The 20230-nt window shown below is 42.5% G+C and overlaps 2 protein-coding genes across 5 annotated transcripts in view; one reads left to right on the top strand and one right to left on the bottom strand.

Annotated features, from left to right (window-relative positions):
- Positions 1-1137: 1137 nt before the first annotated feature.
- On the top strand, positions 1138-5511 carry lrit2 (leucine-rich repeat, immunoglobulin-like and transmembrane domains 2). The gene is made up of 3 exons (XM_078428408.1): positions 1138-1265; positions 2387-3168; positions 4306-5511. Exons 1-3 carry the CDS (start codon positions 1159-1161, stop codon positions 5112-5114), a joined length of 1698 nt encoding a protein of 565 aa, XP_078284534.1. The 5' UTR covers positions 1138-1158; the 3' UTR covers positions 5115-5511.
- A 5986-nt stretch (positions 5512-11497) lies between these two features.
- The window catches only part of cdhr1a (cadherin-related family member 1a), a 67676-nt gene continuing 58943 nt past the window's right edge, over positions 11498-20230 (bottom strand). For all 4 annotated transcript variants that reach the window (XM_078428663.1, XM_078428664.1, XM_078428662.1 and 1 more), the window contains one exon: positions 11498-13932. In XM_078428663.1, coding sequence (XP_078284789.1) covers positions 13369-13932 — 564 coding nt within the window. In that variant the 3' untranslated portion in view covers positions 11498-13368. The remainder of the gene's footprint in view (positions 13933-20230) is intronic.

Below are 20230 nucleotides of genomic sequence, written 5' to 3'. Positions count from 1 at the left end.
TTACAGAGTCCAATCAACCCACAACCCACAAATCCACCTGGATAAACTTGACTGGAAATTGTTGAACCATCTCCCCGACTGGAACTGTATTCAGAGTCACTTTCACCTTTTCATATCAACTGCAGATCCACTAACCCTGCAACACTCTGTCCTGGCCTCACCCATTCAAGTCAGACCTCGAAACAATTGTTTCCTGTTTAGTTTCTGCTGATGATTACACCGACAAAATAAACGTTTCCAAGGCTCAGTTTTTCCCAACACATGGTTTAAGAGCGGCCTGTTATCAGACGTAGTCTAAACACACATTTCTTATATTGCATGGAATTAAAATAGTTCTGCTAATCTTGTCTTCTTTCCGCTCACTGGCTAGCACACAACCAAAGCTTTTCACCGTACCTTGACACATGTAACGATAAACTAAACCCAAACTCAGATCCAAATTCTGTGCAAATTTGTCACATCTGCCTGTGATCTAAAGTTGAATACAACATTTGTGTGCATGCAGTCTATGAACTAGATTCATGCATTGGTTAACACCAATTTTGTATTCAATTTTATACCACATGTAGGTGTTTATAGACATAGACAATAGACAATAGGTGCAGGAGGAGGACATTCGGCCCTTCGAGCCAGCACCGCCATTCAATGTGATCATGGCTGATCATTCTCAATCAGTACCCCGTTCCTGCCTTCTCCCCATACCCCCTGACTCCGCTATCCTTAAGAGCTCTATCTAGCTCTCTTAGTAACGGCAATGTTGTATCTGAGGCAGAATATGTATCTGATATGAGCAGAACCATTTTCATACCAGACCATAAACGATATGTGCATTTAGACTATGTCTGGTGTCAGGTGGCTTTTTAAAATCATATATCATGTTAAATTTTGTTTTAGAATTACTTTTTTTCAAATTCAGAGATTCGCCATATAGTGATATATTGTACAAACACAGAGTGAATTCAAGTTTGTGCTATTTTCTCACTGGAACGAAGATTAGAGTCTTATTCAACATCTACTCCAACCAACCTTACCTTCTGTTGCTTCTAAGACTGCATCAGATAAGATTACTGTTAATGTGATTAAAGATAATCACAAATTCTGGGCCCACACCCATTCAGTCGCTGTGGTGACTAATGCCTTGCCTACAGATAAGTCAATATGGACGAGATGTGGAACATTTTCTGTCTTCTCCTTGTCTGCTGTGCTGGAGAAATGATGGCATCTTGCGTGACAGAATGTTCCTGCAGAAATGACAGCTTTGGAAGGTGAGAGTGGGATTTATTCAATTGTATGAAGTGCTTCTGATACATGCCGTACATTGACAAATACATATCTATGCAATACATGACCTACATGAATGAATAAACAAGGTATTATATAGATTCAAAGCAATATTGGCGGAGACACAGTCTATAAAGTAGATTAAACTTATTCAAAGTACTATAGATTCAAATACAATATTATTGTCTACACATATAGTATATTGTCTACACATATAGTGTATTATATATCCAAATACAATATTAATGTATATGCAATCTAAACTAGATTAACATATGAAACTTATTTCAATTGCTATATTTATTCCATTGCAATATTGATGTATACATAGTGTATGACCCAGCTTAATGCATAGACTTACACCGATCTGCCAAAACATTATGACCACTGACAGGCGAAGTGAATAACATTGATTATCTTGTTACAATGGCACTTGTCAAGGGGTGGGATATATTAGGCAGCAAGTGAACATTCAGTTCTTGAAGTTGATATGTTGGATGCAGGAGAAATGGGCAGGAGTAAAGACCTGAGCGACTTTGACAAAGGCCAAATTGTTATGGCCAGACGATTGGGTCAGAGCATCTCTGAAACGGCAAGGTTTGTGGGGGTGCTCCTGGTCAGCAGTGGTGAGTACCTATCGACAGTGGTCCGAGGAGGGACAAACCACAACTGGCAACAGGGTGTTGGGTGCCCAAGGCTCATCGATGGGCGAAGGCAACGAAGGCTATCCCGTCTGGTCCAAACTGACAGAAGGTCAACTGCGGCACAAGTCACAGAAAACTTTAATGGTGGTCACGGGAGGAATGTGTCACAATACACAGTGCATCGCACCCTGCTGCGTATGGGGCTGAACATGGAGGACCAACAGCATTAATATGCAGATGGTCATAATGTTTTGGCTCATCAGGTCATAATGTTTTTGTTGATATATATATATATATATATATATATATATATATATATTGTGTAGATATCAATACTGCATATATATACTGTATATATATATATAATTTAATTTATACAATACTGATGTTTGCAAAGCAGCGTTTATTTATATGTATATATTAAATTAACATTTATCATAGGCATACATTTTGTTTCTCAGGAGTTTGATTTGTATGAACTCGGCTCTGGGTGGAATACCAGGGAACATCCCATCCGATGTTAAAAAAATCAGGATAGAAAATTCCCACCTGGCAGAATTGCCCCAAGGTGCGTTTTCCTCGACCCCTGCCTTGGAATACCTGTGGCTGAACTTTAATGACATTACAGTCATGCATACAAGATGCATGCAAGGCCTCAGCAACTTATCAGAGCTACGTCTACAAGGAAACAAGCTGAATTCAATACCATGGACAACTTTCCAGGACTGCCCAGCTTTGAAAATATTGGATTTAAAACATAATAGATTGGATGCCCTTCCAGAGAGTGCACTGAGGTATCTGACCAACTTGACCTATTTGGACTTATCGTTCAACAGACTTACTGTGGTTTCTGGAAACGTGTTCTTAAATTGGCTGGTCTATCAGAGAACACAACGGAATGATGGTCCATGGGATGGCATCGCCAATGCTGTCCTGGCTCTCCATGACAACCCCTGGCTCTGTGACTGCCGCCTTAAAGGTTTTGTACACTTCCTCAAATCCATCAGCCCCCCTATTATTCTGATGAACTCTTACCTAACCTGTTCAGGGCCAGATTCCAGGGCAGGGGTCTTTTTCTACAAAGTGGAACTGAAGAGTTGCTTCAAACCATCTGTCACATCTGAAAACATGAACGTCAGTGTTCCGTTTGGGCAGAAAGTACATTTATCCTGTACAGCTAAAGGGAATCCCACTCCCAGAGTGTGGTGGACAAATGGAGTGAAGATCATTCGGAAATTTAACGGTATGTCATAGAGTCATAGAGTGGTAGAGTGATACAGTCTGGAAACGGGCCCTTCGGCCCAACTTTCCCACACCGACCAACATGTCCCAGCTACACTAGTCCCATCTGCCTGCGCTTGGTCCATAACCCTCCAAACTTGTCCTATCAATGTACCTGTTCAACTGCTCCTTAAGCTGCTCCTTCAAGCTAGGAAAAGGGGATGTACAACGAGATCTGGGTGTCCTAGTGCATCAGTCACTGAAAGGAAGCATGCAGGTACAGCAGGCAGTGAAGAAAGTCAATGTTGGCCTTCATAACAAGAGGAGTTGAGTATAGGAGCAAAGAGGTCCTTCTGCAGTTGTACAGGGCCCTAGTGAGACCGCACCTGGAGTACTGTGTGCAGTTTTGGTCTCCAAATTTGAGGAAGGATATTGTTGCTATTTAGGGTGTGCAGCGTAGGTTTATTAGGTTAATTCCCGGAATGGCGGGACTGTCGTATGTTGAAAGACTGGAGCGACTAGGCTTGTATACACTGGAATTTAGAAGGATGAGGGGGGATCTTATCGAAACATATAAGATTATTAAGGGGTTGGACACATTAGAGGCAGGAAACATGTTCCCAATGTTGGGGGAGTCCAGAACCAGGGGCCACAGTTTAAGAATAAGGGGTAGGCCATTTAGAACGGAGATGAGGAAAAACTCATCAGTCAGAGAGTTGTAAATCTGTGGAATTCTCTGCCTCAGAAGGCAGTGGAGGCCAATTCTCTGAATGCATCCAAGAGAGAGCTAGATAGAGCTCTTAAATATAGCAGAGTCAGGGGGTATGGGGAGAAGGCAGGAACGGGGTACTGATTGAGAATGATCAGCCATGATCACATTAAATGGTGGTGCTGGCTCAAAGGGCCGAATGGCCTACTCCTGCACCTATTGTCTATTGTGTAATGTCTATAAATGGTGGGATAGTCCCAGCCTCAACTACCTCCTCTGGCAGCTTGTTCCATGCACTCACCACCCTCTGTGTGAAAAAGTTACCCCTCAGATTCCTATTAAATCTTTTCCCCTTCACCTTAAACCTATGTCCTCTGGTCCTCGATTCACATGTGAATTTTTTTCCCTTTATCACTCCATTACTTAACCAATTCTTTCCATTAATTACAGTGAAACACACAAATATTGATGAAGAAACTGTGAATTCGGAGTTGATCGTTCCTTCAGCACAGGGCACTGATGGAGGAGTTTATACTTGCACTGTTGCCAACTATCTGGGAAACTCGTCTGTGCAGATCCTGGTGAAAACTTTGACTCCAGTAACTTTACCCATGCCCTCGTATCTGCCCCCACCATCGCCCGGAGAGGAGAGTGTTTATATAGATGTCAGGATTGCAAAGCAGACAGTGTACGGGATAACATTGAGATGGCACGCAGTAACGCAGAACCCTGCTGAGACCTTGTACACCCTGCACTTCGGCAAGTTCGACGATCCCAGCATGGAAAGGATTTACATAGCACCGGGGGTAAATACTTACTCCATTAGCGAGCTGTTTCCAGTAACAAAGTACAAAGTGTGCGTGACGCTGAGGAACCAACCTCCCACGAGAGGGCATTGCATCGTGTTTGTGACGGGCACCGATATCAGTGAGATGCAGCAGAGGGAAAAGCTGATACACATCATCGTCATTGCGTGTGCCATGGTGTTGGCGGTGCCCGCTGGCATGTACGCCTGCACCACTGACACCAGCTTCAGCTGCTGCTTCGACAAATGCGCCAAGGCCTGTCGGCGACAGAGGCGAGGCGACAGGGCCCTGAGGAAGGCGGCTCAGAGCGTCACCTTCGACAGCCTGCAGGCGGGGAGCGACGTGCAACTCTGCAGCACAGCCTCCAAAGAGGACAAGAGGAAGCGCAAAAAGTCCGACGATAAAACCCACAAGGCCAAGGCTGAACTCAAAAACAGCGATGATTTGTATTAGACAAACTGATTATTATTATTATAGATACAAGAAACTGCAGACTCTGGTTTACAGGAAAAAAACACAAAGTGCTGGAGTAACGCAACTCAGACCCAAAACGTCACCTATCCATATACTCCAGAGGTGCACTTTGTGTCTTCTTGTGATTGTTAAACAACACCGACTTAATAATATCTGAAGAAGGGTCTCGACCTGAAACGTCACCCATTCCTTCTCTCCAGAGATGTTGCCTGTCCCACTGAGTTACTCCAACTTTTTGTGTCTATCTTCTGACGTAATGAATAGTGAATATTTCATGTTTAGCGCTAAAAGCCTAGTATATATTCAACTCCTGTTCACTATATGGTATAGTTAGTGGGTTTATCCCATGTCCATTGATGGGCATGATGGGCATGGGAAATTAAAAATAAATTCCTGTTGATATCCTGTATCTCACATATAGGGAATTATAACAAGTGTGACTGAAATGTACAGGTAGAATTCAATCTGCACCTTAAGATCTTCTATGTATTTTGATGTGATGTTATATATAGAAATAAAAACCTTTGCAATAAATTGTGAAGCAGTATTAATGCCTGAGTTTTTCAACAATGCTTTCTATTGTATTTCTATTCAGCTCAGTCTGAAGAAGGGTCTCGACCTGAAACATCACCCATTCCTTCTATCCAGAGATGCTGCCTGTCCTGCTGAGTTACTCCAGCATTTTGTGTCTATCTTCAGGGTAAACCAACATCTGCAGGTTCTTCCTGCACAATGCTTTCTAAGGTGATATTAGTCCCAGAGCTGTCACGCCACAATGTTATTGATCGAGTGAAGATGCTGTTATATGCTGTGATCGACTTACTTGGGTAGTTTCAATTTAAGTGTGGACATAGTAATTCAGGTAATCATAGTAATACAAAAATAGCAAAAATGATCAAAAGGTTAACAAGCAAAGAATTACAGTATGAGATAAAGTTAGCCAGAAATTTAAAAACAGACAGTGTTTCTACAGATAATCAAAACATAAAGAAACATGGCCTTAGTCCTTTGGAAAGTTCGTGTGGGGAATTGATCATGGAAAATAAAGAGATGGCAGATGAATTACAGATATTTTGCAATAGGCTTCACTATGTGAATTACAAGTCATATTTCAGAAATAGTCACCAATCATGAGTTGGAAGGGAGGCAGGAACTGGAGAAAATTGCAATCAGAGGGGAAGGAGTCCACAACACATAGTTGGAGCTGGTGGCTGACAGATTCTGATGTACGTCCAAGGGTGTTAAAAGAAATGGCCGGTGAGATAGTTGATGCATTGATTTTGGTTTTTCCCAAATTCTTGAGGTGAAGAAAAACTCAACAGCATCCAAGACAAACAGCCAAGTTAATCGGCATGAGAGCGACCACTGTGGATCTTCATGTTTTCCATCACCATTACTTTTTGTTTGCAGTGTGTACCCCCGTGGGAAACACTGCAGTCACCCCCTAGTCTACTCTGACGTTTCTGTCTCCACCTCAGTAAGGACAAAATCAACAAGTAAGAAAATAAAACCGACACAAAGTGCTGGAGTGACTCAGCAGGTCAGGTAGCATCACTGGAGAACATCGCAGGTGATATCATAGGTCAGGACCTTTCTTCAGACATCTTAATCTTAAGGGGGATCTTAATCTTAAGGGACATATCATATCATATCATATATATACAGCCGGAAACAGGCCTTTTCGGCCCACCAAGTCCGTGCCGCCCAGCGATCCCTGCACATTAACACTATCCTACACCCACTAGGGACAATTTTTACATTTACCCAGCCAATTAACCTACATACCTGTACGTCTTTGGAGTGTGAGAGGAAACCGAAGATCTCGGAGAAAACCCACGCAGGTCACGGGGAGAACGTACAAACTCCTTACAGTGCAGCACCCGTAGTCAGGATCGAACCTGAGTCTCCGGCGCTGCATTCGCTGTAAAGCAGCAACTCTACCGCTGCGCTACCGTGCCGCCCACATCTTAAGGGGGATCTTATAGAAACATATAAAATTCTTAAGGGGTTGGAGAGGCTAGATGCGGGAAGATTGTTCCCGATGTTGGGGAAGTCCAGAACCAGGGGTCACAGCTTAAGGATAAGGGGGAAGTCTTTTAGGACCGAGATGAGAAAACATTTCTTCACACAGAGAGTGGTGAGTCTGTGGAATTCTCTGCCACAGAAGGTAGTTGAGGCCAGTTCATTGGCTATATTTAAGAGGGAGTTAGATGTGGCCCTTGTGGCTAAAGGCATCAGGGGTTATGGAGAGAAGGCAGGTACAGGTTACTGAGCTGGATGATCAGCCATGATCATATTGAATGGCGGTGCAGGCTCGAAGGGCCGAATGGCCTACTCCTGCACCTATTTTCTATGTTTCTATGTTTCTATGTTTAATCTCAGGAATCTTGGCAAACTAAAATCAATCCATCAACTATCTTACCAACCGTTTATTTTTAAGATCCTTGGAAATGCAACAGAATTTGTCAGAACCAACAGTTTTAGAACTTTGTAAGTTGTTTCTCCAACTTCTGCTCTGTACTGATTTGGAAATATCTTGTTGCTCTTTCATTATCACTGGAAATAAATCCTGGAAGCCCCAGTGGAATACATAACAGTATTGTTGAACTGACTTCACCTGAAGGACTGGAATTATTCCTTAAAATAGCCATGTCTTATCAAGGATAATAAACGCCAGCAATGTCCATATCTCAAAAAAATAATTAATAAAACAAGTATCGTCTAGCTAAAATCAATTTCCACCAAATGGAAGATGATAATTTTATATGAGAAGAGAATATTGAGAGCAAAATAGAGAAAAGCTGCTTACACGGATTGATCCAGCAAAAATCTAGGCTATATCCGGATTAAAATTCCATGCACTGTGCCTCAGGCATTTGTTCTAGGTTTCCAGTCCTTGGATGCAGTGGCTGAAGGTGCTTAATATAACATGAGCCATCTTATTAGTAGGTTAGCTGCAATCTTCAGTTAGTTTTGTCATTTCTTATACTAATTGCAGGTTTATTGTAGGAAGACAAAAAATGTGTTGCATCTTGTGTAAAGATGTTTGAATGAACCAGTATAATTCACTTCAGGGTTCCAAGAGACAGGTGCTGGGAAGTAAATGAAAGCTGGCACAAAATCCCTTTGTGTCATCTTGCGTTTACACCTTGTAGCAGATCTTCACGGAATTCTGCTTTACTATTTATGTAACAATACTTTCTGGTCACTACCTTTTCTCTCTTCATTTCCTTTTGTAATCCACAATTTCCACTTACAGATGACCTATCTTTACCTGGCTCCAAAATATAGTTATACTTCTTATACATGATACCAAGCACTCCCACTTCATAGAGTCATTGAGTTTAGTTTAGAGATCCAGTGCAGAAACAGGCCCTTTGATCCACCGAGTCGGCATCGACCAGCGATCCCCGTACACTAGCACTATCCTACATGAGGGCCAATTTACAATCTTTACCGAAGCCAATTAACCTATATGTCTTTGGAATGTGGTAGGAAACCAGAGCACCCAGAGAAAACCCACGTGGTCACGGGGAGAACGTACAAAGTCCGTACAGATAGCACCCATGGTCGGGATCGAACCCGGGCCTTCGATGCTGTAAGGCAGCAACTCTACCGCTGCACCTAATATAGAGTCATAAAGCATGGAAACAGGCTCTTTGGACCAACTTGTCCAGGAAGACCAAGATTCATTCAAGCTGACCAAGAGACCACAGAAAAGTAGCCGCTCAGTGATATTTTATTGCTACCTTAAAAAGTATTAGAAACTAATATTAATTTAATAAAAATTACCCGATTAACCATAAAATTAAAATCAAACTGATTAAAGCAGAGAATGACTGATGTGAATAGTATAGATGCATTTAAGGGGAGGCTGGTCAAGAATGTGAAGGAGAAGAGAATATACAGTATATTTAGATGAGGACTACAATTCGGGTCGAGACTCTTCTTCAGACACGAAAAGTAACCCATTCCTTCTTTCCAGGGATGCTGCCTGTCCCGCTGAGTTACTCCAGTACTTTGTGTCTATCTTTGATTTTAAACCAGCATCTGCAGTTCCTTCTTACACACAGATGGAGGGGTTCAATGGAGCATTAACACAGACATGGGCTAATTGTATCGAATGGCCTGTTTTTGAACCACATACAATAATGTAATTCTATGCAAATATCTTCCAGATATTCTTTCCAATTACTTCATTTATTTTGCAATTATTAGCCAAACCTTGACATAAATTAGCATACGTAAAGCAAATGCATTTAGAAATAGATTTTAAAAGTGGGTTACCTGCTGTTGAAGTAGATGGAGTTAATCTTCAGGATTTTAAATAGGAGTTAATCTGCTCTTGTCTTTCATGTAAAATGAGTCCAGCTTAATGGAACAAAAGCCTCTTTTTCTGGCTGGCTCCAATTGTCTGAACTGAACATTCTATAGCAGTCTCACCCTGGTTCATATTAATATGAAACAATGGCATAACTTTTCCGCTATCCTGATAATAAAATGGCCCTTGCTCAGAAGAATACTGATGTCAGAGGGTCATAGAATGGAACACAGCATGGAAACAGGCCCTTCATCCCATCTCCATGCCGACCAAGATAGCCTATCCAAGGAAAGCCCATTTGCTTGCGCTTGGCCCACATCCCTTTTAACCTTTTCTATCCATGTATCTGTCCAAATATCTTAAACTTCATTTGGTAGCTCTTTCCACACAACTACCCTCTGTGTGAAAAGGTTCCTATTAAATCTTTCCACCTCTCACCTTAACCTCTGCTCCTAAGTTTTTGATTGTGCTACCCTGGGAAAAAGACCCTGTTTATTCACTCTATCTTTTGTCCTCACGATTTTATACACGTGTATCAGATCACCCCCCCCCTCCCCCAGTCTCCTGCACTCCAACTAATAAAGTGCTAGCCTACCCAAACTCTCCCGATAATCCTGGCAACATCCTTGTAAATTATCACTTACCAGCTAAATGACATCGTTCCTCTCACAGAGTAGTCGGAACTGAGCAGAATACTACCTGTCACCTCACTAACTAGGTGCACAACTCAATGCGTTGCAAATGTACCTTTTAGTCCATGGGGAATTCAATAGGATGGTTCTAGATGGATGGATTGAAATGGGGTGTGAATTTCCTTCCTACATTATCATGTGAACTCACATACATCAAAATCAGACAGATCGTCCAAATTCAAGACAAAAATGTCAAATTAGAGGAATTCTATTCTGCTTGTCCCTGTCAATAACCAAATATTGTCATTTTGAGTCAGAGAGTTTTAAAATATGTAGATGAAAGAACACATATTGTTTAACAATTCTGACAGAAAACAAACTTTTTACACAAGTTTCAAATTTGCCTTTCTCCCAACTTTATTGTGCTCCATTGTCCTCCAATTATTGTCACTAAAAATAATAAATGTAAAAAGATAGTATGACACCAATGTAGGAAGCCATTGGATTTGTCTGGCAAAAATTAGCTGTTCTCATGTATTCTTCACAGTTGGGTGTTTTGGCATAGGGTCGATTTTCGACATTGGGAGCCCTTGGAAACAGAGAAGCACAAACATCGGCACCCAATGGTCATAATTTTGTACCAAGTTTAAATCTGATTCAAAATGCAAAATGTATAGCTGGACGTTCATCTAAATGGGCATTAAAGCATGCAACATCAGATTCAAGAACAACTTATTTCCTGCTGTTATCAGACTCTTAGACAATAGACAATAGACAATAGGTGCAGGAGTAGGCTATTTGGCCCTTCGAGCCAGCACCGCCATTCAATGTGACCATGGCTGATCATTCACAATCAGTACCCTGTTCCTGCCTTCTCCCCATACTCTTGAACTCTCATATGCAAGGCGTGAATTCCTGATCTTCCAGTGTACCTCGTTGCAGCCCTTGGACTTTTTAATTTGTAACTTTATTCTAGCTGTAGCACTCTAGCTGCAACCTCTGCACTCTGTTTATTTTCTCTTTTGCACGACCTGATGTAACCATACATATATGGGGTGATTGGCTTGGAAAGCAGGCAGAGGAAAGTTCTTCCTCTGTATCTCGGTACACGTAAAAATAATAATGTTCCAATAAACCAAACCAATAGAATGCATGATAAATTTTCTTGCAAGTATGTCGGTAATCTGTATAGTTTTATACAGAGCAGTTAGTAGTGAAAGTTCGACGATCACTTCAGTTATGACCTTATCACTTTCGAATGAAATTAATGTTTAGCTGAAATAAACATAGTTCTGTATGAAACACAAAGAGTATTGTACTGAATCAGAATCATCAACTTTTATTTATCAAAGCAATATAAAATACAAATCAAAATATTTGAACACTAGGAAAATATTGTAAATTGTGCTTTATAAGATCTATACTAATAACTGGATAAACAAGGGCTATTCACTAAACTAATTTTTTTTTAGCTTTCGTGGGCTGGAGAGAAGATGCAGGTTTAATGATTTCTCTGCATTCCCGGGAAGTATTCCTGAGATGCATTGAAAACAGATGAAGTGCCTATCCACCATCAAAAGATGTGAAAGACATTAGTCCTTTCAGGATGGCTGGCTTTTTGTTCTTTCACCACCTGCCTACAGTGCTAGATACTGATCAAAGACCACATGCCAACTCTTCAGACATTCCCTCCTCTCCTTGCCCCTTTCATCCCACCCACACTGTCCCCAGGATAAAGGATCAAAGATAATTTATTGTATCCTCCCACCAACCTTCATTTGGACAGCGTTTTAGTTAAGCCTGGGGAAATCCTTAAATATATTCAACCAAAATGCTGGAGTAACTCAGCAGGTCAGTCAGCATCTCTGGGGAAAAGGAATAGGTGACGTTTTGGAAGGGTCTTGACTCAAAACGTCACCTATTCCTTTCCTCCAGTGATGCAACCTGACCTGCTGAGTTACTCCAGCATTTTGTGTGTATCTTCGCTGTAAACCAAAATCTGCAGTTGCTTCCTACACATTCAACCTGTTGCAAGCAGATTCAATGGAAAGTTTCTTTGGGAAGACCATGCTCAATTATGTACATGGCAGTGACATTTTTCCACAGTAACTTAGGGAGAATCTAATAAGTTTATCCAAAAGTCTCCCTTCGCTATTTTAATAATCACATTAATCCTCTAAAATGCTGCTATAAAACAGAAGTAATTTCATATAAGCACACAAAACACTTCTCTACCAACATGTCATAACACAAAATATGTGATCAATGTCCTACTGGCAATAGCTTTAATCATTTCAGGCAAAAGAACACAAAAGGACATTGTTGAGGTTAAAGTCTCACAAGTAACATATTATAATAAAACATGATCTAATCAATATTCCATTTTCTCAAATTGCAAATCATAACAAATGTGTTTTTTTTTGCATAATGTACATACTTAAAAAAATTCAACGGCTTGCTAATTAATCTTGCTAATCTGAGATGTCGCCATAGTTTCCAATGTTACAACAATGACAACAAAATCCTTTACTTGGCTGTAAAGCACATTGGGACATTCCAAAATTGATGGGGAAAAAGTCATCCCGTTTAAAAATGTTTTAAACCCAATTTAATATTGTGCATTATTTCCAAATTGAAGTCCAAAATAAAAACCAACAAAATCTTAGAGTCACAGAGTCAACAATCACAAAAATAAAAACAAAATAAGGTGCTCAAATCAGTTTGAAGAAGGGTCCCGACCAAAACATCATATATTCTTTTTATCCAGAGATGCTGCCTGACCCGCTGAGTTACCCCAGGACTTTGTGTCTTTTTTTGCTTTTGATTGTGTTATGTCATGCATAAGCTTTGAAATTATTGTCTGCAATCACGTGGAAGACTGGAAATCAGCATCAATGTTTTGGGAGTTGAGAGAAGGGGACTGTATTTTATACAGGTCATTGTGGCCATGTTGTGCTTGGAGTAACATCTATCCACTTCTGAAACTATTTTGATCTCAGATCACTCTGGACTCCCTGGTGCTCTTATCTCTCCATCTCTGACGCTCATCACTATATCTATTTCATGTAGAATCTACACATGTTGTATGTTCTGGTCTCCAAGGCCCTGCAATAATGGGTGATTTTCAAGTGAAAAGCATGTACTTTATGCGTGCATCGAGATTGATGCAGTGCCTTTGAATACTGTGACCTGTGAAGCATGATTTTTTAGCACAAATGGAAAGCATTAACAAAACATTTCAATCATATCAATACTTGAATTTATTGTGCATTCAGACTTCCTACAAGTACAGCTTGGAAGCATCCTCATTCATTTTTCTCTCCAGACGCATTTTGAGTTCTGACACCAGTGCGCTGTTGATGTTCGAGGTCCTGCCCTTTGATTGATGAGGGACGTAGGTTGCTTTGGGACTGATGGTCCCTGATATGGATGGGATGTCTCGTTTGGGCTTGTGGAGTCTGGTTGGATGCGTAGATATGGGGGGAGGAAGCATAGGTGCTCTTGGCAAAGCCAGTGGAAGTGCTGGGCGGTTGTCGTTGGTGCCAACATTCTGCAGGTGCTGGTCGGCCGTTGAGGTCATGAAGCCGGCACGCTTTTGGGTCGACTTCTTGCTCTGGAACCACTGCGACCGGCGTGCCTGCAGCTTCCAGCCAGGCCGCCTCTTAATGATGCGTCTCACTGGGCCAATTCTATTGGACTTCTTGTTCCGCCAGAACATGACCGATGAAATCATGACAGTCAGAACCACAAAAAAGCCAACTATTCCAGCTATCACTCCTGCAGCTTGCATAGGGTGATCTTTAGATTGCAACAAAAAGTCTGCCAAATGCCCTTTGCCAGAAGTCTGTAAAAGAGTACAAAAAAAAGCAAGTGATTTAGTCCAAAGGACTAGGTTCCTCATTTCTACCAAACATACATAGTGCTCTGAAGAAGGGTCTCGACCCAAAACGTCACCCATTCATTCTCTCCAGAGTAGCTGCCTGTCCCACTGAATTACTCCAGCTTTTTGTGTCTATGATAGTTTTGGACACGATTTCGCAGTGTCCAAAAGGCAGACTTGCTCCTCATCTCATCCTGCCCATCTATGTTGAGCAACATAATTTGATCATCAAAGATTAATACATGACCCTTCGTGTCAATGGGAGTAGGAGCCAGGATTTCAGCTACTGTATAATGTTGATCTTTTGGATCCTTTGAATTTTAAAGGCTGTTATTCCTCTCTCTAATTTTAAGATTCTCTGTCATGGGGGTCACTGACAAGCAACATGCATGTTGACGAAACTACAATGGAGGACTACATGGACACTAATCAGCAGAAACAGCATGCTAAGGACAGCTAAACGCATCAGCATCGAATGTTTCAGAGTACTTTACACTGCCTGCCATATCCTCTTCTGAATGGTGGTAAAGAAATCAATAGATATTGGAAGGAGCAGAAGCAATGAATGTCCCAATCATGGAGTATGAATCATAGAGGATGTGTGAGGGAGAGAGAAAACGGGGAATTATAGACCAGTTAGCCTAACATCGGTAGTGGGGAAAATGCTAGAGTCAGTTATTAAAGATGTGATAGCATTACATTTGGAAAGTGGAGAAATCATCGGACAAAGTCAGCATGGATTTACCAAAGGAAAATCATGTCTGACGAATCTTGTAGAATTTTTCGAGGATGTAACTAGTAGAGTGGATAAGGGAGAACCAGTCGATGTGTTATATCTGGACTTTCAGAAGGCCTTCGACAAGGTCCCACATAGGAGATTGGTGTACAAACTTAAAGCACACGGTATTGAGGGTTCAGTGTTGAGGTGGATAGAAAATTGGTTGGCGGACAGGAAGCAAAGAGTAGGAATAAACGGGTCCTTTTCGGAATGGCAGGCAGTGACTAGTGGGGTACCGCAAGGCTCAGTGCTGGGACCCCAGTTATTTACAGTGTATATTAATGATTTGGACGAGGGAATTGAATGCAACATCTCTAAGTTTGCGGATGACACGAAGCTGGGTGGCAGTGTTAGCTGCAAGGAGGATGCTAGGAGGCTGCAGAGTGACTTGGATAGATTAGGCGAGTGGGCAAATGCATGGCAGATGCAATATAATGTGGATAAATGTGAGGTTATCCACTTTGGCGGCAAGAACAGGAAAGCAGAGTATTACCTGAATGGTGACTGATTGGGAGAAGGGGAGATGCAACGTATGTAGGTTAATTGGCTGGGTAAATGTAAAAATTGTCCCTAGTGGGTGTAGGATAGTGTTAATGTACGGGGATCACTGGGCGGCACGGACTTGGAGGGCCGAAAAGGCCTGTTTCCGGCTGTAGATATATGATATGATATGATATGACCTGGGTGTCATGGTGCACCAGTCATTGAAAGCAAGCATGCAGGTGCAGCAGGCAGTGAAGAAAGCGAATGGTATGTTGGCATTCATAGCAAGAGGATTTGAGTTTAGGAGCAGGGAGGTTCTGCTGCAGTTGTACAGGGCCTTGGTGAGACCGCACCTGGAGTATTGTGTGCAGTTTTGGTCTCCTAACCTGAGGAAAGACGTTCTTGCCTTAGAGGGAGTACAGAGAAAGTTCACCAGATTGATCCCTGGGATGGCGGGACTTACATATGAGGAAAGACTAGATAGACTGGGCTTGTACTCGCTGGAATTTAGAAGACTGAGGGGGGATCTTATAGAAACATATAAAATTCTTAAGGGGTTGGAGAGGCTAGATGCGGGAAAATTGTTCCCGATGTTGGGGGAGTCCAGAACCAGGGGTCACAGCTTAAGGATAAGGGGGAAGTCTTTTAGGACCGAGATGAGAAAACATTTCTTCACACAGAGAGTGGTGAGTCTGTGGAATTCTCTGCCACAGAAGGTAGTTGAGGCCAGTTCATTGGCTATATTTAAGAGGGAGTTAGATGTGGCCCTTTTTGCTAAAGGGATCAGGGGGTATGGAGAGAAGGCAGGTACAGGCTACTGAGCTGAATGATCAGCCATGATCATATTGAATGGCGGTGCAGGCTCGAAGGGCCGAATGGCCTACTCCTGCACCTATTTTCTATGTTTCTATGTTTCTATGTGAGCAGAAAACATGGTCAAAGCATCTGCAAGCATCTTCAGCAAGAAGCAGGTAGTTGATGCCTTTTGGTTTCCTCCTTAGATGCCCAACATCTCAGAAGCCAGTCTTCAGTTGATTTACTCAGACTACAAGATACTAAGAGGTTCCTGAGAACAATGAATACATATCTATGGACGTCATTCCAACTTGAGTTCTGAAGACTTGTGCTTCCGAACAATTTCAGTCTACAAGTTACACTGGTGCAGTTGCAACACCGACCCCTTCCCAACAAGGTAGAACATTGTCCAGTTATGTACTGTCCGCTACAAGTAAGTGCCGCCGATTACACCAAGCAGTCTCTTCTTTATCATCATCCAAGTGAAGGAAGGTGTAATTAACAGCACTATCAAGATTTGTTTCCCTCGAACATGATCGTGTCTTGTCTTGCCTTCTCCCAGCATGATCTGACTCCCGACCTCATTGCAGCCTTTGTTTAAACATGGATCAAAGAGATGAAAGATTGAGATGAGCTGAGAATGGTGCTGTTGACATTGGCCCAGGATTTGATTGAGTTGCAACAAGGAGACTGAATAAAATCTAATGTGAAACTCTTCATGGCTGGAATCTGTGGTGATCGGACACCTCAGTTGTGGTCACAGACCATGACTCCAGTCCATTGGGATACGCCTAAGACACAATTATCTACAATGTCCTCATCAATGACCTTCCTGATCATTAGAGCTGGGATCTTCACAGACAGGTCAACATTGTTCATGTATATTTGCAATTCTTCATGCAATGAAGCAACCTATGTACACATGCAGCAGTCATGGGTGGGTAGTGTGACATTCACACACACAAGTGAAAGGCAAAAGCTATCTTTGGACAGAGGGAGCTGACCGTCTCCTTTTCACATTGCCATCTTCAAATCCAGTACCATCAATACTTGGGCAGTAACTGGACCAGTGTCATAAGTACTGTAGATCCAAAAGCAGGTCAAAGGAAGAGACCCAACTCCTGATATTCCAAAACGTTTCCAATTTGTACAAGGCACTGTTCTTGTCCCATTCAATCACAATCAGTCAGTACGACTGATCCCCAGGCACAAGTCAGGATTGCAGTAGAGTGCTCTCTTCTTGCTTGGACGAGTGGAGATGCAACACTCCAGCCCAACATCATCCATGACAAGGCTGTCCATTTGCACCCCATCCACCAAACTAAGATTCACTCTTTGCAACACCAATATCATTGCCTCAGTATTTATGATCTACAAAATTCACTACAGTTACTTAGACTTCTTTGACAGCATTTCCCAAAACCTGCAAGCTGTATACTACTTAGAAAGACAGTTGGTACGTGGGAATGCCAATTTCTCCACTATTCACACACTTTGAAAATATATTGCCAAATTCCTGGAATAGTTCCTGGAATTCATAGTCCATACACGCTCAGGAAAGCAGCTCAACACAACCTACTCAAGGGCAGTTAGGGATCAGCAACAAGCTGATGAAACGCTCACACCATGAGCATCTGTAAGAAACCTTGGTCTTTGAATATAGCCATCTTTACGGCACTCCTTAACACATGCATGAGCCAACCAGGAAGGCTCAAGTTTTGAGGATTAGAAGCTTTCCATGTGGATAATCAAGGCACAGAGTATTTTACCCAGACTAGGGGAATCAAGAACCAGAGGACTTAATTCAACGTGAGAGGGGAAAGGTTTAATAGGAACCTGAGGGAACTGTTTTTTCACACAGAGGGGTGGAGATATCTGGAATGAGCTGCCAGAGGAGGTAGCTGAAGCAGGTAAAACAACGACATTTGAAAGACATTTGGACAGGTACATGGATAGGAAAGGTTTGTAGGGATATGGACCAAACGAGGACGAATGGGATAAGCTTAGAAGGGGCAATTTGGTAGGCATGGACAAGTTGGATTGAAGTTGGTTTTCTATGCTGTATGATTCTATGACTCTATGGCTCCATGACTCTATGACACAGAGAAAACTGTGATTTACTCAGCTATCTGCCGTTCCACTGGCATAGACCCAGTGTAGGGTACCTAGATCATCACAATGCTCCACAATGATCTTCAGAACATTGGGCTGTATCTATCAGAGCTTCCCACTGACTATTGTACAAGACCATCCCTCTGAGTATAGACACAAAATGCTGGAGTAACTCAGCGGGACAGGCAGCATCTCTGGAGAGAAGGAATGGGTTGTGGCGCATCGAAAGAGGCCCGAAATAAAGGCGAGGAGCCGGGTATTTCGGGAGGTTCGGTTTTATTACACTGTTATCAGACCGGTCAAGTCTGCTGGAATGACTTCGCGCCCAAAACCTCGTCCTTATATCCGTAGCAAAGGACCGCCCCCCTGGACTGGTCCGTTCCCGTGCCAAAGGGTCGGTAGTGGTATGGCCCCCGACCCTTGTTTCGGGTCGAGACCCTTCTTCGGTCCTTTTCTCCAGAGATGCTGCCTGACCCGCTGAGTTACTCCAGCATTTTGTGGTCTATCTTTGGTGTAAACCAGCATCTGCAGTTCCTTCCTGCACATCCCTCTGAGTGATTCCACTGTGCAAGCAGACAGTCGGTCGCACCTTCATTTGTTGCTTCCGTACTCTTTTACAGACCTCCGCAGTGTCGGTATTGGAGGAGGAAATGGAAGTGTTTTCTGCACCCGGTCCGTTGCATTGAGTTTGAGTGGAAGTGGAGTCCAGCTCTGTCACTAATCAGCCACATTCTTTCATGCTGGTCCCTTGACAATTTTTCGGACCTTGCTGCTTGGGTGTACATGGGACATTTTCGCAGTTTTCCAGAACATCAGGGCAGAAATGATCACTGTTACAGAAACAATGAGACCGATGGTATTCACACAAATCCTAAATATTCTCCACGGCCGATTCCTCAGGCCCAAAATATAAGAGTTTAGCCTTGTTTTAATCTGGAAATGTTAAAACATCAGAGTTCAGTAATGCTGATCAGAATGCTTGAGCAAACTAGTGCTCTTTTTTAAAAGTTTAGTTTAGTTTAGTTTAGAGGTACAGCGCGGAAACAGGCCCTTCAGCCCACCGAGTCCGCACCGACCAGCGATCCCCGAACATTGACACTATCCTACACACACTAGGGACAATTTTCCATTTTGACCAAGTCAATTAACCTACAAACCTGTATGTCTTTGAAGGGTCGGAGGAAACCGAACAGCTCGGAGGAAACCCACGCAGGTCACGGGGAGAATGTACAAACTCTGCACAGATAGCACCTGTAGTCAGGATCGAACCCGGGTCTCTGGCGCTGTAAGGCAACTGTGCCACCGTGCCACCCCAATTTTGCAAAGTATTGCCTATCCCTCATTGCCCGGAGGCAGTCTGAGGCAACCATGTGGTATAACAGGAGCAGAAAGAAGACTAGACCAGATAGGTGTGGCAGGTTTCCATCCCTAAGGTGTTTATACCCGACAACACAACAGGTATCGAGGTTATTGTCTGAGAATAGCTACAAATTGCCCAAATTTTTTTTGGTGAAGTTTAAATGCTTGAAGATGTCGGAGAAAACATACAGAGTCACGGGGATAACGTACAAACTCCGTACAGACACCACCCTTAGTCGGGATCGATCCCGGGTCTCCGGTGCTGCAAGCGCTGCAAGGCAGCAACTCTACCGCTGCACCACCGTGGCCACTCTGAGATCAGTTTTATGATGGTATGACATTAGGCTGATTGATAATCCATCACTGATCTATACTTTAAGGCAAAATGCTGGAGTAACTCAGCGGGCCAGGCAGCATCTCTGGAGAGAAGGAATGGGTGACGTTTCAGGTCGAGACCCTTCTTCATTAAGGCAATCGGTTTCCCTGCTGCAGCTTTCAATCAATCAATCAATCAATCAATATGATTAACCATAGAACCATAAACTACATTTTGTAAACAAGTTAGCAATCGACAGTTGGATAAGTACATTTAGTCCTCCATTTGAGCAAAGCTTGCTTAAAGTTAAAGGCACAATATAATACACACACTCACAATTAAACGATAGGTTGAATGTTTGGGTAGTTTGACTTTTTATCTCATTGAGCCTGAGATTGTGGCTCTCAGCCTCTGTGCAT

The sequence above is a fragment of the Rhinoraja longicauda genome, chromosome 35 (assembly GCF_053455715.1).
Source record: "Rhinoraja longicauda isolate Sanriku21f chromosome 35, sRhiLon1.1, whole genome shotgun sequence".
In the NCBI taxonomy this organism is placed as follows: Eukaryota; Metazoa; Chordata; class Chondrichthyes; order Rajiformes; family Arhynchobatidae; genus Rhinoraja; species Rhinoraja longicauda.
The sequence above is the reverse complement of the archived record's forward strand: the minus strand, read 5'-3'. Positions and strand labels throughout refer to the sequence as shown.